Source organism: Erpetoichthys calabaricus, chromosome 1, assembly GCF_900747795.2.
Source record: "Erpetoichthys calabaricus chromosome 1, fErpCal1.3, whole genome shotgun sequence".
NCBI classification, from domain to species: Eukaryota; Metazoa; Chordata; class Cladistia; order Polypteriformes; family Polypteridae; genus Erpetoichthys; species Erpetoichthys calabaricus.
The window spans coordinates 108,347,087-108,360,013 of record NC_041394.2 but is presented as its reverse complement, the minus strand read 5'-3'; the positions used below and the strand labels follow the sequence as shown (position 1 = coordinate 108,360,013).

The 12,927-nt window shown below is 37.9% G+C and overlaps 1 protein-coding gene across 1 annotated transcript in view; it reads right to left on the bottom strand.

The window, feature by feature from the left end:
• Positions 1 to 8,751: 8,751 nt before the first annotated feature.
• LOC114648136 (axonemal dynein light intermediate polypeptide 1-like) overlaps positions 8,752 to 12,927 on the bottom strand; it is a 30,293-nt gene continuing 26,117 nt past the window's right edge. Inside the window, exons 6-8 of the mRNA XM_051923544.1 lie at positions 12,446 to 12,624; positions 9,872 to 10,036; positions 8,752 to 8,820 (exon numbers count right to left, since the gene is read on the bottom strand). Coding sequence (XP_051779504.1) covers positions 8,752 to 8,820; positions 9,872 to 10,036; positions 12,446 to 12,624 — 413 coding nt within the window. The remainder of the gene's footprint in view (positions 8,821 to 9,871; positions 10,037 to 12,445; positions 12,625 to 12,927) is intronic.

The following is a 12,927-nucleotide window of genomic DNA, read 5'->3' as shown; positions in this document are numbered from 1 at the left end:
CACACCAAAACATTTTATATTATTTATCTATTAACTTGGATGTCAGTGTTAGCACGCCCCCATGTTAAGTACTGGTGGAACGATAACATCACACATTCACAGCAATCTCAACAATATGTCCACAGCCCCTAGAGAAAAAACAACATGAAAGTCAACAAGAAAATGGCAAGAATTGTCCTTACAAATTCAAAACCAAAAATATAAACACAAGAAAGAGTTATCCATAGAGCAAAACCTAAAATCATGACATCTTGGTAAATGGAGCTATGAGGCAGAAGCAGTAACCAGCACACCAATATGCTACGTGTTTTAAATTTCATTTAGTAAATATACTGAGATGCTGATAAAATGACATGAAAGCCTAAATTAACACTCTCATATCTGCCTAAATCTAGGAACTGATCGTGAATGGGGCACAAGTCTTTCGCAAGACCCACTACTTTAGAATCTATAATAATAAAAGGCAAAGCCCTCACTGACTGACTCACTCACTGACTGACTGACTGACTCATCACTAATTCTCCAACTTCCCATGTAGGTGGAAGGCTGAAATTTGGCAGGCTCATTCCTTACAGCTTACTTACAAAAGTTAGGCAGGTTTCATTTCGAAATTCAAAGCGTAATGGTCATAACTGGAACATATTTTTTGTCCATACACTGTAATGGAGGAGGCGGAGTCACGTATCGCGTCATCACGCCTCCTACGTAATCACGTGAACTAAAAACAAGGAAGACATTTACAGCACGAGTCACACGCGGGAACGAAGGTAAATGACGTTAATTTTTGACTGTCTTTTAATACTGTGTAAGCATACCTATTAACACATGTGCAATTAAACGTGTGCATTTACGGGGTGATTTCTCAGGCTTAAAAGCTCACCTTTTATCAAACGCGGGAAGAAAGGTAACTGACGTTGTTCACTGTCTTTTAATACTGTGTAACCATACATATTAACACATGTCCAATTAAACGTGTGCATTTACGGGGTGATTTCTCAGGCTTAAAAGCTCGCCTTTTACTAAAAAGGTAAATGCAAAACTATTTTCAATCAGTTTATTGAAACGCTCCCGTTAAGGATTGCAATAACATATTCGCGAGATAAAAGAACGAAGTAGGGGGAAATGGAGGAACAGCCGCAAACAGCGAAGAGCAAAAAATTAATTAAACAATTGAGAACGGAGCGAGTTAAGCATACAAGCATGTTCATAAGGGAAACAAAGCACGGTGTAAAACGTAGCTTTCAATTAAGTTTATAGAAACGCTCCCGCTGCGGATTGCAATAACATATTCGCGAGATAAAAGTTTAATGACAAGACACGAGGTATAAACGAACCACACGCCGTGGCGCAACGTTAGGGGCAACAGTTTCAACCATTCTATGATCTGCTTCTCGCAACTGAAAGACGGCACATGGCGGATGTTAGCCGACTTGCTGACCGCAACGTTAGGGGCTTCAACTATGGCGCTGACACAACATCTCAGTGCCAACACTTTGCAGACTGTACTTAAAAGACACGCCCTCCTCACTGGACAGTTGAAAACACCAATCAAACTAACGATGACATCAAGTATTACCCAATCCAAAGTAGGAAAGGAGGCATCTTCATAAAATGCGTGTGGGATAATTTGCATGAGACGCTGCTTTAAAAAAAAAATGATACAAAACATACGGGATAAATCCCGTCCAGTATTGATTCAAAACGGGACGCGCAATTTCATTCTCAAACCCGGCACGATTCCGTATTTTAAAGGACGGGTGGCAACCCTACAGTGCCAGGTAACCACCCATACAATCAGATTGTGATTCAGACTAGGAATGCAATGAATGTAATTACCCCGATCTACATACAAGGCGAAAGTCTTGCAACATTCAAAGATGATGGTTTGGGATAAGTACACCATACAACATAAAAGACCTTATGAAGCCTTGAACCGAAAAAAGCAAGATCTCAGAGATCGTAAAAAAAAAAAAAAATAGGAGGTAATGTCGTTTTACTCGCTGTACATTTTACTCAAACATTACCAGTTATTCCACGAGGGAGACCAACAGATGAACTCAACGCCTGTTTAAAATCCATGCTTCTCCCACGCTCGGTTATATGTCGCGTGTTCTCGGGTAGGTGCACCAAAACATTTATACATTTAAGCATGTAATGGGCAAACAAAAAATGAGGTATACCCGAAGGCACTGCAGTAGTACTTCATGTAACTTTACTTCTTAAATGTTAATGTTTTACTGTTTAATAATTTATACGCTTCTTATATGTTGTTCAAAATCTTTTATCAAAATACCACTGACAGCGCAATGCACGATAACATGGAGTGAATACACCATACGCATCTGCCCACGGACGCCCTGGTGTGCGCAGATAGGAGTTGATTCTAAAATAAAATAAACATAAAAACAGTAATACAATCATCACCCATAAAGCGGATAGCAGACGTGACGTATTATATGTGTACCAGATTTCAAGTCAATAGGTGAAACGGTTTGCAAGCTACAGGTGATTTAAAATCCTGGACAGACCAACGAAAAGCCACGGTAGCAAATTATAGAAGAAGATTTTACTGTTTAATAATTTATATTTATATGAAATGTGCTTCTTATATATTACTTCATATTCTCATATGATAATGATGTTCATGTTGTTTATATTGATTTCTATGTTATTGTAAGTGCATCTATGTGTGTATATGTATGTATTTATGTATGTGTATATATATATATATATATATATATATATATATATATATATATATATATATATAAAAAATATGTGTATATGTATATATAATATATCTGTATATGTGTGTATATGTGTGTGTATATGTGTATATGTATATATATATGCCAGCAACACTCATAACAATGACAACACAATTACATTGACAATCATGTTACGTTATTTTTAAAATGTTTCCTTTACTTTTTCATAACCTCTTTAACACACTACTTCCCCGCTGCGAAGCGCGGGTATTTTGCTAGTTGCTAATAAACCTTTCATGCATTTCTGTGAGATGTCTGATGAAAACCAGCGCGGACATGGAGTGATGTGCAGATCTGTGCAACAGCAAATGGACGCTGGCTTTGAGTCCTGAACCCATAAATTGATTAACAACAGGATTACATCTCAGATAAATACGAGTACTGCACAAAACATTTCAGAAGGACACACACAGAGTCATGCCATTATAAATTTATTAACGTTCAGCATCCACACACGTTTGTCACCATATTTCGTTAGATTTTGCTGTCATGTTTCAAAACAGAAAAATAAAAATAGTGCTGCCAACTTTTTCACTAACAACTGTCTAGTATAAATGACACCAGTCATTTAACTCTAGTGTGTAAATCTTTTCTCTCTATAAACAAATCTTACATACTTGGAAATCACTTGGGAGTGAATTGAGAGGAGGAAGTCGCAGACTGCTGAGGGCAGACTTGGTTGCTCAGACTCCTTTGCTCTAGTGAATGGCACCCATGTGCACTTGAGGGTTTTCTGGTTTCAACCCATGCAGAGACATCATGACACACTTGCTCCAAGTTGATGATGCATCATAGGAGATGACCTGCTTGGTAGACCCAGGTGCAGTGCTTTCCCTCAGGTAGTCCAAGGCTACTAACACCAAGTTGTCTTGGTCATTTGTTGGATGGTTTGATGGTCATCAGGAGGAAACACAATGACTACGACACCACTGGAGAACACACAACATACCTCACACTGAGGAGGGCAGTGCTGGTTAGTTGCTCCTTGTTGTTTAGAGTTTTCTTTTAAGTCAATCCCTCTGTTCTTCACTTTGTGACTGATCAGTTGTTTGGTTATTATTTGCAGGAAGCAAAAGTTTTGTGTGGATGCATGATCACAGTTTGTCCACAGTTCATTCATATCTATTTTAACATTTTTGTTTTTTTTCATAGTTTTTCTTTACCAGTTTTGTGAGCACTTAAATAGTTTGAATAATACACCATGCTTCATATTAAGAGGAGTTTTTGCTTGTTTTTTGTTTGTTTCATCTCAAAGGACAACCACATTTACTAAATCCATGTTCTTCAAATGAGCCGAGAATAAATAAATGCCTAAAAAGAAATAAGACGGATTATAAAAAATACAAAGCAAAGATAAAGATTGCTATCATTATATAAGAGAGTCAAATGCCCCTCAGTTGTGACTACTTCTCGCTTTTTTCTGTTAAATGAAACTTAGTTAAGTCTTTAACTCTTTGATCAATTCTGGGAAATATTATGCTTTTTGTTCATCCACCTATCCTAACTTCTGAAATAGTTGCTGGCCCCCCTGGTTCCACAGGGCCAGATGGATCTGGAGACAACCGTGAATGAATTTGTCTTAATGTAGGTGAGAACAATTGGATGGTTCACTGAATGTGACATTTTTAAACCAATCCAACGTCTCATGAAAGCGGGCGATGGTTAAATCAGAGAGGATCAAGGGTGCTCTTGTCAACATCTCCTGACCAGTAGCAAGCCTTTAGTTGCAAGAAATTAACCATCTGTGGCTGAAAAGAGCCTGAAAAAGAAACCTAGTTAAATATATAGAGAGTTTGGTATGCGGAGAACACTTTACATATGTTAAAAATTAACACAACCTGTAGCAAAGGGAAAAAAAAAATTCTGCAAACCATACTTTAACATACAAAGACATTACTGTACTAAGGATAAACGTGAACGATGTGCTGCATGCGGTCTCTGTCATGTGGTAGGGCTATAAGAACTAGCAGCTACTTCTCCCTGTCTTTCCATAGTTATTTTACGTATTTGTCTAATATATATGGTGAAATTGAGCACTGAAACCCCGACCGTTTAAAGTGCACGGGCAGGAGAAAATTAAGGGCAGGGTTTTAGGACAAACTGTTGTGGGTGAAGCCTGTCTAGAAACACATTTTGCCGCTATACACTATGTGTTCTCACTCAAGAATCACCTCTGGCCTCGCAAGACTTCCAGCCTCCTGTATTTGAATACCACTTTTAAGAATTCATTTTCTCATCAACGTATTTTTCCATTGAATACTCTTACATATTTTTTATATACGCATTTAATAACTTAAATTAGCCTAGTGCTAGGGAGTGCGCTCTTTATCTATCTCTCAGTGCTGTGTTGACACTTTTTTCTCTGAATTGCATTAAGGGGGCTCAGTTTTGGTTAGATGGCCAAAAAGAACGGCTAATTAACAAACATATAACAACATATTCAAGTAAACTAGGCATCAAGTGACATGAGGGAATGGGCCTAATCATAAAAGAGGCTGAAATGAAAACAAGAAGGAATGGTGGTGTTGTAGGAATGAGTTTGGGGGAAAAAAAAAGAAACAAAGTTATCCATGATGCTATTATTTCTTAATTATCATACAGATAAAACTATTATGATCTACTTTTCACACTATATGCATGATGTTGAAAGTGCTGTCAAACTCACCATTAATGGACCATTCAGAAAAAACTACAGAATTTGCAATCTAGCTTCTCCTTACAATGTCTTTTACAAATTTTAGACTTAATTCAAAATGGTTATTTTTAATTGTCATTGCTCTGTCTGCTCTGTCCATCTGTACTTAGTTTTCGCTATATATCTGTGCATCAGTGGGACAAGCAGCACATGCAACATAATACATAACAACAAACAATAACTGAAACTGAAATTGAAAAAGACTTACATAGTCTTCCAATTTTCCTGTTTCTTGCAATACCAATGTGGCACTTCTTAGCATTCAGTCTCTAATGAGTGGGATGCTGATGGAAACAGATGTGGGAAGTGAATATATTTTCTAGAGAAGTGTGTTTTTCATGAAGAATGATAGCATAGGTCAATTGAGGTTTATCTGAACATTTAAATTTGGGCTGAATTTAAATTCTATTGTTCTATGGAGCTGTCCATCATTGAAATGATCTTGACTTGTGATAGAATGCCTCTACTATCTTTTGCCAAATTTTATTTACAATATTTCAAACAAAAATCTTACATCTGCTCTGCAGTACACGTTAAAAATATTTTGTCAAGAGAAGTAAAGGTATAGCAGGCAAAGCAATCTGTAGGGCAGATACAGGGCACATCGAGAAGTTTATATTGCCTCAGAATCTCTGGGAGGTCCCATAGAAAGTGCTGCAAAGTGTCAAAGGGGAAAGGGAATTCTGGTCATCCCTGCTCGGCTTGTTGCCTTTTAACCACCTTTGCCAGGGCAAGCAGTCAATAAAATGGATGAAGGGAAGAAGATTTGGCACAAATTATTTTGTTGCTATAGTGTTAATGACCTTCATAGTATACCTTACCGATAAAAAAGAAACTTCTAAAAGCATACAAAAACAAGTTTTTCTATATTTTATGAGGTGCTCTGCAGTTTGTGAGCAGGAAATAACAGAGATATTAGAGCCAAATCCTTATGGACACACTGTGGCCATATTGTACAGTTTAGCATTAGTTGTCACACGAAAATACCTGTCACCATCAGGAGATGAGGAGGATTAATGACAGGGCAGAACTAGTCTCTGAAAATAGTAGAAACATCGTACCACAAATCGAGAATAACTGCACGAAGGTGTAACAACCCTACAACCAAATTTTGATGCATTTTGGGATGGCAGACTTCATGTTGACAAGGGAGAGTATGTGGTGGTCTGATTTGTTAGTCAGTTTATTTCTTACACTTGTCCATTTTTGACAAGCACTACGGTGATGGTCACATTTTCCACTTCCTCAGTGTGTGCAGGTGTAGGAAACATGAAATCTTGTACAGGGAATGAAGAGATTAATGATAATGTGATTGGCTCATTTGCCAGCGCAGCATTAAGTATAATGAGTGAAGTGTTTCAAGACTTCTTTGTTACATCATTCTCTTTTGGACAAGGATACTTTCCAGTTTATCCTGCAAAAGAATAAAATAAAGGTGCACAAATTAATAACCTAAAAATAAAAACTAGAAAGAAAGAAAAAAGGTTCCAAATCTATCATACCTGCTTCATTGAATTTTGCAGTTTAGCGTCTGTGCATGTATGCAATGTGAGGTTGTCAGTTTAGTGATGAGGCTTGAAGGTCATCACACATATTAAAACGAGGCCCGTCTCTAGTTATTGTGCTTTTTTCTTTTTTAAACAGTTTATGTTTTGCTCAGTTGTGTCTATATAGCACACGCCATTGAGGTGTTATGTTTGAGCCACAGTTTCTACCTGGCTTATGTTTAAATTCTTTTTCATTCATTTCTAATTCTTTAATTAGTATCATTTGCGCTAATATTGCGGTTTATGTTTATTGTTTTTATAATTGTGTATTTTTTGTCAGTTTTGTGCATTATTTAGTTTCTATGTGTGAGAATTGGTGCTATCAGGTTCGTTATATTTTATGGGTGGTTCCACAAGAGGTGGGGCCGCCTGTCCATTTCCCTCTAGGGACTGTCCCAGGCCTATAAGGGCTGAGTAGACAGGCAGTTAATGGTGGCACATTGTGTGCTCTTGGTGTTGGTGAGTTTTGATTGTGTTTTGCTTATTGTTACTGGATTACAGGATTTTTTAGCTCCTTTTTGACCACCCTATTTGTTTTGTGTTTTGGGACTCTGTTACAGGATTGCCCTTTTTAGGCAACTCCTTTTGTGCTATTGTGTGTATTTGTAGATGTCACACCACTTTGCCCATTTTGAGTGAGTGGAACATTACATGACGAGGTATGAAAAGTCCAAAACCATTTGCTCCCTTACAGTTAGCCACAGTATTAATAAAGTATCTATCTATCTATCTATCTAATTTGAAAAAAAAAATTCTACCAAGGAAGCCAATGTGTACTCCTTACACTTCATGGAAAATAAGCCAGCAGTATGATGCTCCCATTTCAAAGAGGTGCAGAATGAATGGCTTTTTAGGCAGAAAACAGTTTTGTCAAATGTTTGATGGCCTCTCGTTGACTAGCAACACCTTTCTGTTTGGTACCAGACGTGTAGTGTGCATTTCAAGTTGTGCAGTGTATGTAGTGTGTGTGTTGTTTGTGTTATTGTGGTTTATCCTTATTCACCTTAAAGCCATGCGATTCTAAACTTGAGATGTTACCATTTCCACTTAGGCAGTTCGTAGCAAACAGGTTTTTTGGAGCAGTGGGTGACTGTGAAGCTCTCAGTTAACATTTAAAATAATATAGCTTCATTTTCATGATGATGTCAGATGTGTATGAACCTGCATGTGTAAAATAAGTGAACCCTTTGAAAATTTTATTTTGTTTTAACATATGTGGACATATCAAGATCTGATCTTGTAACAAACATCATGCAACATTTAAATTTTGTAGTCTTGTGTATAATTTAAACATAAATGCAAATTTGGTATGTGGAAAATGTAAGTTAACCCCTACATTTATCACTGCCTCAAATACCTAAATAAAATTAGAATCAGGCACAACAGATCAGGTGAAAATAATTAGAACATCATTAGAGAGGATCTCAGAGGAACCCATCTTACTTAAACCTCACACATTTAGTTTGGTTTGCTCTTTGTTGTTAAAGTGTGTGCCAAGGGCTGACTGAGGCCTTCAAACAAAAAGATATAGATTCCTAAATGTCTGGAAAGGGATTTAAAAACATCTCCAAACAACTGGAAATCAATTGTTTCACTGTCCAGAAGATCATCTACAAATGGAGAATATTTACAGCAACTGCCAATTTGTTCAGGCCAGGCCACCCCACCCTTCTCCAGCAAAGTTCAGCCAGACAATAGAAAGGAAGATGTTGATCAAGTCTCTAAAAACTCCAGAATTTCATCATGGGACCCGCAGGTAGCTCTTGCCACTGTTGATGACAAAGTGCATGAGTCTACCATCAGTAAGGGGCTGCAAAAGTTAGATGTAAATAAGAAGTGTGCCAGAAGGAAAACTTTGCTTTCCAGAAAGAACATCAGGGAAAGACTAAAGTTTGCCCATGAACACCTGTGCATAGACCAGGGCCTCTGGAAGAATGTGCTCTGGAAAGATGACGCAAAGATAAGAGTTATCTGGACACAGCAGCAGAAAACCTCTTTGCCAAAAACCAAAAGGCAGTGTTTGAAAAGAGGTACTTGATACGAACTATAAAGCGTGATGGTGGAAATGTTATGGTTTGGGACTACTTTGCTGCATCAGGGCCTAGGCAGCTCACCATCGTAGAATCCACCATGAATTCTTCGTTGTACCAGAGGGTGCTTGTGGATAATGTGAGCTAATTTGTCAGAAGACTGAAGTTCAACAGGGCAATGACCCTAAAAATATCTGGAAATCCTACAAGGAATGGCTGAAAAAAAAGAAAAGAAATGGAGGGTTCAAACCCCAGCTCCGAATCCTGCGCTGTATGAGGAGTTGAAACAAGCTGTTAACACAAGAGGCACTTTTCAAACATTACACAGCTAAAAGATATCCACATGGAGGCCCACAGTCGGTGTCTGAGAATGGTAGACAGTTACAGGAAACACTTACTTGAGGGGGCAGTATCGACTGTTAGAGCCAAGGATGGACTTACTTTTCCAGACTTTAATGGCAAAATATTTAAATATTTTTTTCCAGTTACATCACCTTTATCTAAGAATACTGTTTAAATGAAGATCAAATCTTTATATGTCCACATATGTTAAAAAAGAAATAACATTTCATGTGCACATAGTTTTTCACATGACTGTAGAAAAACTCAGATATTACCCCACCAGAATTTTTTGTGGCAACACCACCACTGAAATAAACGTGAAAAATGGAATATGAGATGATGAGGAACGATGAAGTTTCCTGGAACTGGAATTCAGCAAAGCCCTCAACTATTCCACAATGGCCACTACTCACTAAATAGTTAAACCTAAATTACCCCTGGCAGAGAATTTACTGTACCTACAAAAAAAGTGGAAAAAGGGAAAAAAACCTTAATTTGCTGATTTGATCGTTTTAGGGCCTCAATTTCAACATTCCGTTTTCTTTCCTCTAGCTTTCTTCGATCTTCCTCTCTCTTCCCAATCACTTTACATATTTCCTTCTGTTCGGCCACCTGCCTCTCAAGATCTCTATTCTCAGTCTCCAAGTCTACAATCTGAAATAAGTAAATAAGGAGAAGTAACCTGGTGCTCCGAGGGTTAGGATGAAAGGAATGATGATGAGATCATTTATTTGGTTTTCATATCTGTCAGAATCACGGGTCAAGTATGGCTATCATATGAAAAGACTTCAAGGCTACACTGGAGAGGGATTTGGTAGTTACAGAGTCCTCCTGACAATCTGAGGGAATCACAAAGAGACAACCTCTCTTGACTCCACCTTTAGCCCTACTGTGCTCACTTGCAATGATATAAATGATCAGGCATCCATTCAAAAAGCAAACAGTTAAGAAGGCACAGGAACTCACCAGACAGCAGCTATTTCAAGTTTAACCTGGTTATAAAAAACAAGGTATCCAGCTGGAACCCCAACTTTTTGTAATGGTTGGTGCTTGCTTCTTTTTTAATTGTAATGCTATAAAAATCAAGATTGAGTATAATAATGCACCTTCAATCAAACTCTGAAGCTCTGTTTATGAATGTTTTTGTAAAAACAATCTGTGGGTTATTTTTTGTAGTTTGCTCTGATAAACGTTGCTTTTAAAATGACTTTCTATTATCTGTGTGTACATATTGTACGAGGAATCGTGTAGTATGTGATGGAAGATTAGTTATTAAGAGGTGGACAAGCTGTGGTGAAGAAGCTGCTATGAGATGAGTTGAACTGCCCACAATATATGCTTTAGTTTAGATTTCCTATGCCATTTCTGTATTCTGTATGTTTTATTCAAAATGGGACAGTTGTATTTCTAGTTGACACAGATAGTCCAAATAACTGTGTTACATTGTGCGTTTTTAAAGGGGGTCCAATAGGGGCTGCAATTGCAGTGATTATTCTATAGTGGCAGACTACACAGGTACACTGGCAGTGCTGTTATCGCCAATAACAATTGTTCATTTTTGACAGGGGCTGCATGCCCCAATTTTGTGTACAGGGAGCCCCAGAGCAAGTAACCTCTGGGGTACAAGACATTAGGGGACAATGGGATGTATGCCAGAGGTCCCAACACGACAGCAGGGTGATTTTATAAGTCACACGTCTCCCTGATCCCTAGCATGTTAGACAAGTGTCCATGGGGAGTTGCTGGACCATTTACTAGAAGGCAGGATTCGAGTAATGTGGGGTCACTTGGAGTTGGTAAGGGAAGTGCTATGAGGATGACTTGAGGACCCCCTTGTAGCTCTTTCCGGTCTCTGAAAGTGGTAGATGGGTTTTCCTCAGTGTTATAAAACACTGAATGTCTCGGAGGATTTTTTTGAGTATCAAAAGACCAGAAGATGAATCACAACACAAAGATGTAATAAAATTAAAGAAAGGGTCAAAAAACAAGAGATTAAAAATAGCCAGGCCACCAGAATCAAAGGGCAAAACAATAATTAGATATCAAAGGTATTACATAAGTAAAAAAACAAAATACATTCCTAACAATAGGTTACTTTTCAAGTTGGCCCTAACACTTAAGATTTTTTGAGATTGTTTTATCCACCTAGGGATAACGCACTGTGCGATCTCTGCCATATTTATATCTTCACTACTGTGACATCATCAGCATGACAAAGGAGATCACGTGACAAATTCCAAATGCCATCACAAATTCAGTTCCATTTGTCATATACTGCAGATGTCAGAAATGGACTCTTCATATGATAAAACCCTAAAACAGACCAAAATACACTCAGAAGCAGATCCAGGTAAGGACTTAATAGGCCTCCTCACCATATGCCACTTGAACTTACAGTTGGTTGGAGAGTGGGCAAGAATTCAGCTTCAGAGTGTGAAGAAGGAAGAATCACGGAAGTAGGAGATGGGGTAACAGGAAAGGTTTATGATGACTGATCCCCTTATACTTGAACTTTTACCTCCAAAGCCCTGAAGCCTCCTGCATCGTTACCTTTTTGTTATAATAAACTGCTTTCTTTTCTTTATATTTTTTGTCTTGTTGATGTTCTTTGTGTTCACGGTCTGTAACAGTGCAACCATCTGGCCACATTATCTTTTGAGGGAGATGACAAATTCTATGTAAGAGATAATTACATTTTTTCTGCAGTAAATTTAAATTTTGATTTGCTTCTGCTCATCGTCTTTCATGTCTATCCCGTGAAAGAATGCAGTCTTCTGTCTAGGGTTGAGCATCTTGAAAGTTGACAGTGATAACAGACAGATGCCACACTTAGGCACACCTGACAAGTAAGTGGATCACTTCTTTATTAAGTGACAAACAGAAGAGTCCTTGGGGTATCATTTACTGGAGGAGCACTTGTAGGAATTATTATTGTCTTGAAGCTTATTTTGGGCTACATGCAATATGTAAGACATCACATTTGACAATGTTAAGCACATCTTTAAATTTTTAGTTAATAAAAGGTGAATTTAAAAATCTGTCAAATTCTTCCTGTGTTGTTACCTTAGTTTCTAAATCAATTGTGTCTTGTTCAGCTTGCAAGGCTTTTCTCAAGCCATATATGATTCCACTTTCATACAGAGTCTGGTAGGCAGCAATCGTCATCTCGATCTCATCCTGGACCCTCATCATTAGTATCCCTCTCTCTACACAGGTGATGGTGACCTGTCGGAGGAGTTCATCTGCAATGGAAAAACGGAAAAGGAATTTTAGGATAAACTGTTAAGTAATGCTTATGAAGAGGATTAGAAACTTTGTTGGAATACAAATTAACTACTAAAGACAGACTGACGATTGTGAGAAGCAAAATCGAGATGTTCTAAGATTACTTTGTATAAGGATGAGGTAAAACATGGGTGAGACTCAAGCCACTTTAACTTTAAAACAGACCCATCAAGAAGATGCTCAGTTACTGACGTAGAAACTACTCCTTTGATTTTTTTCTTTGTAGTGAAATCTGTATTGGAATATTTAGGAAGAACGGA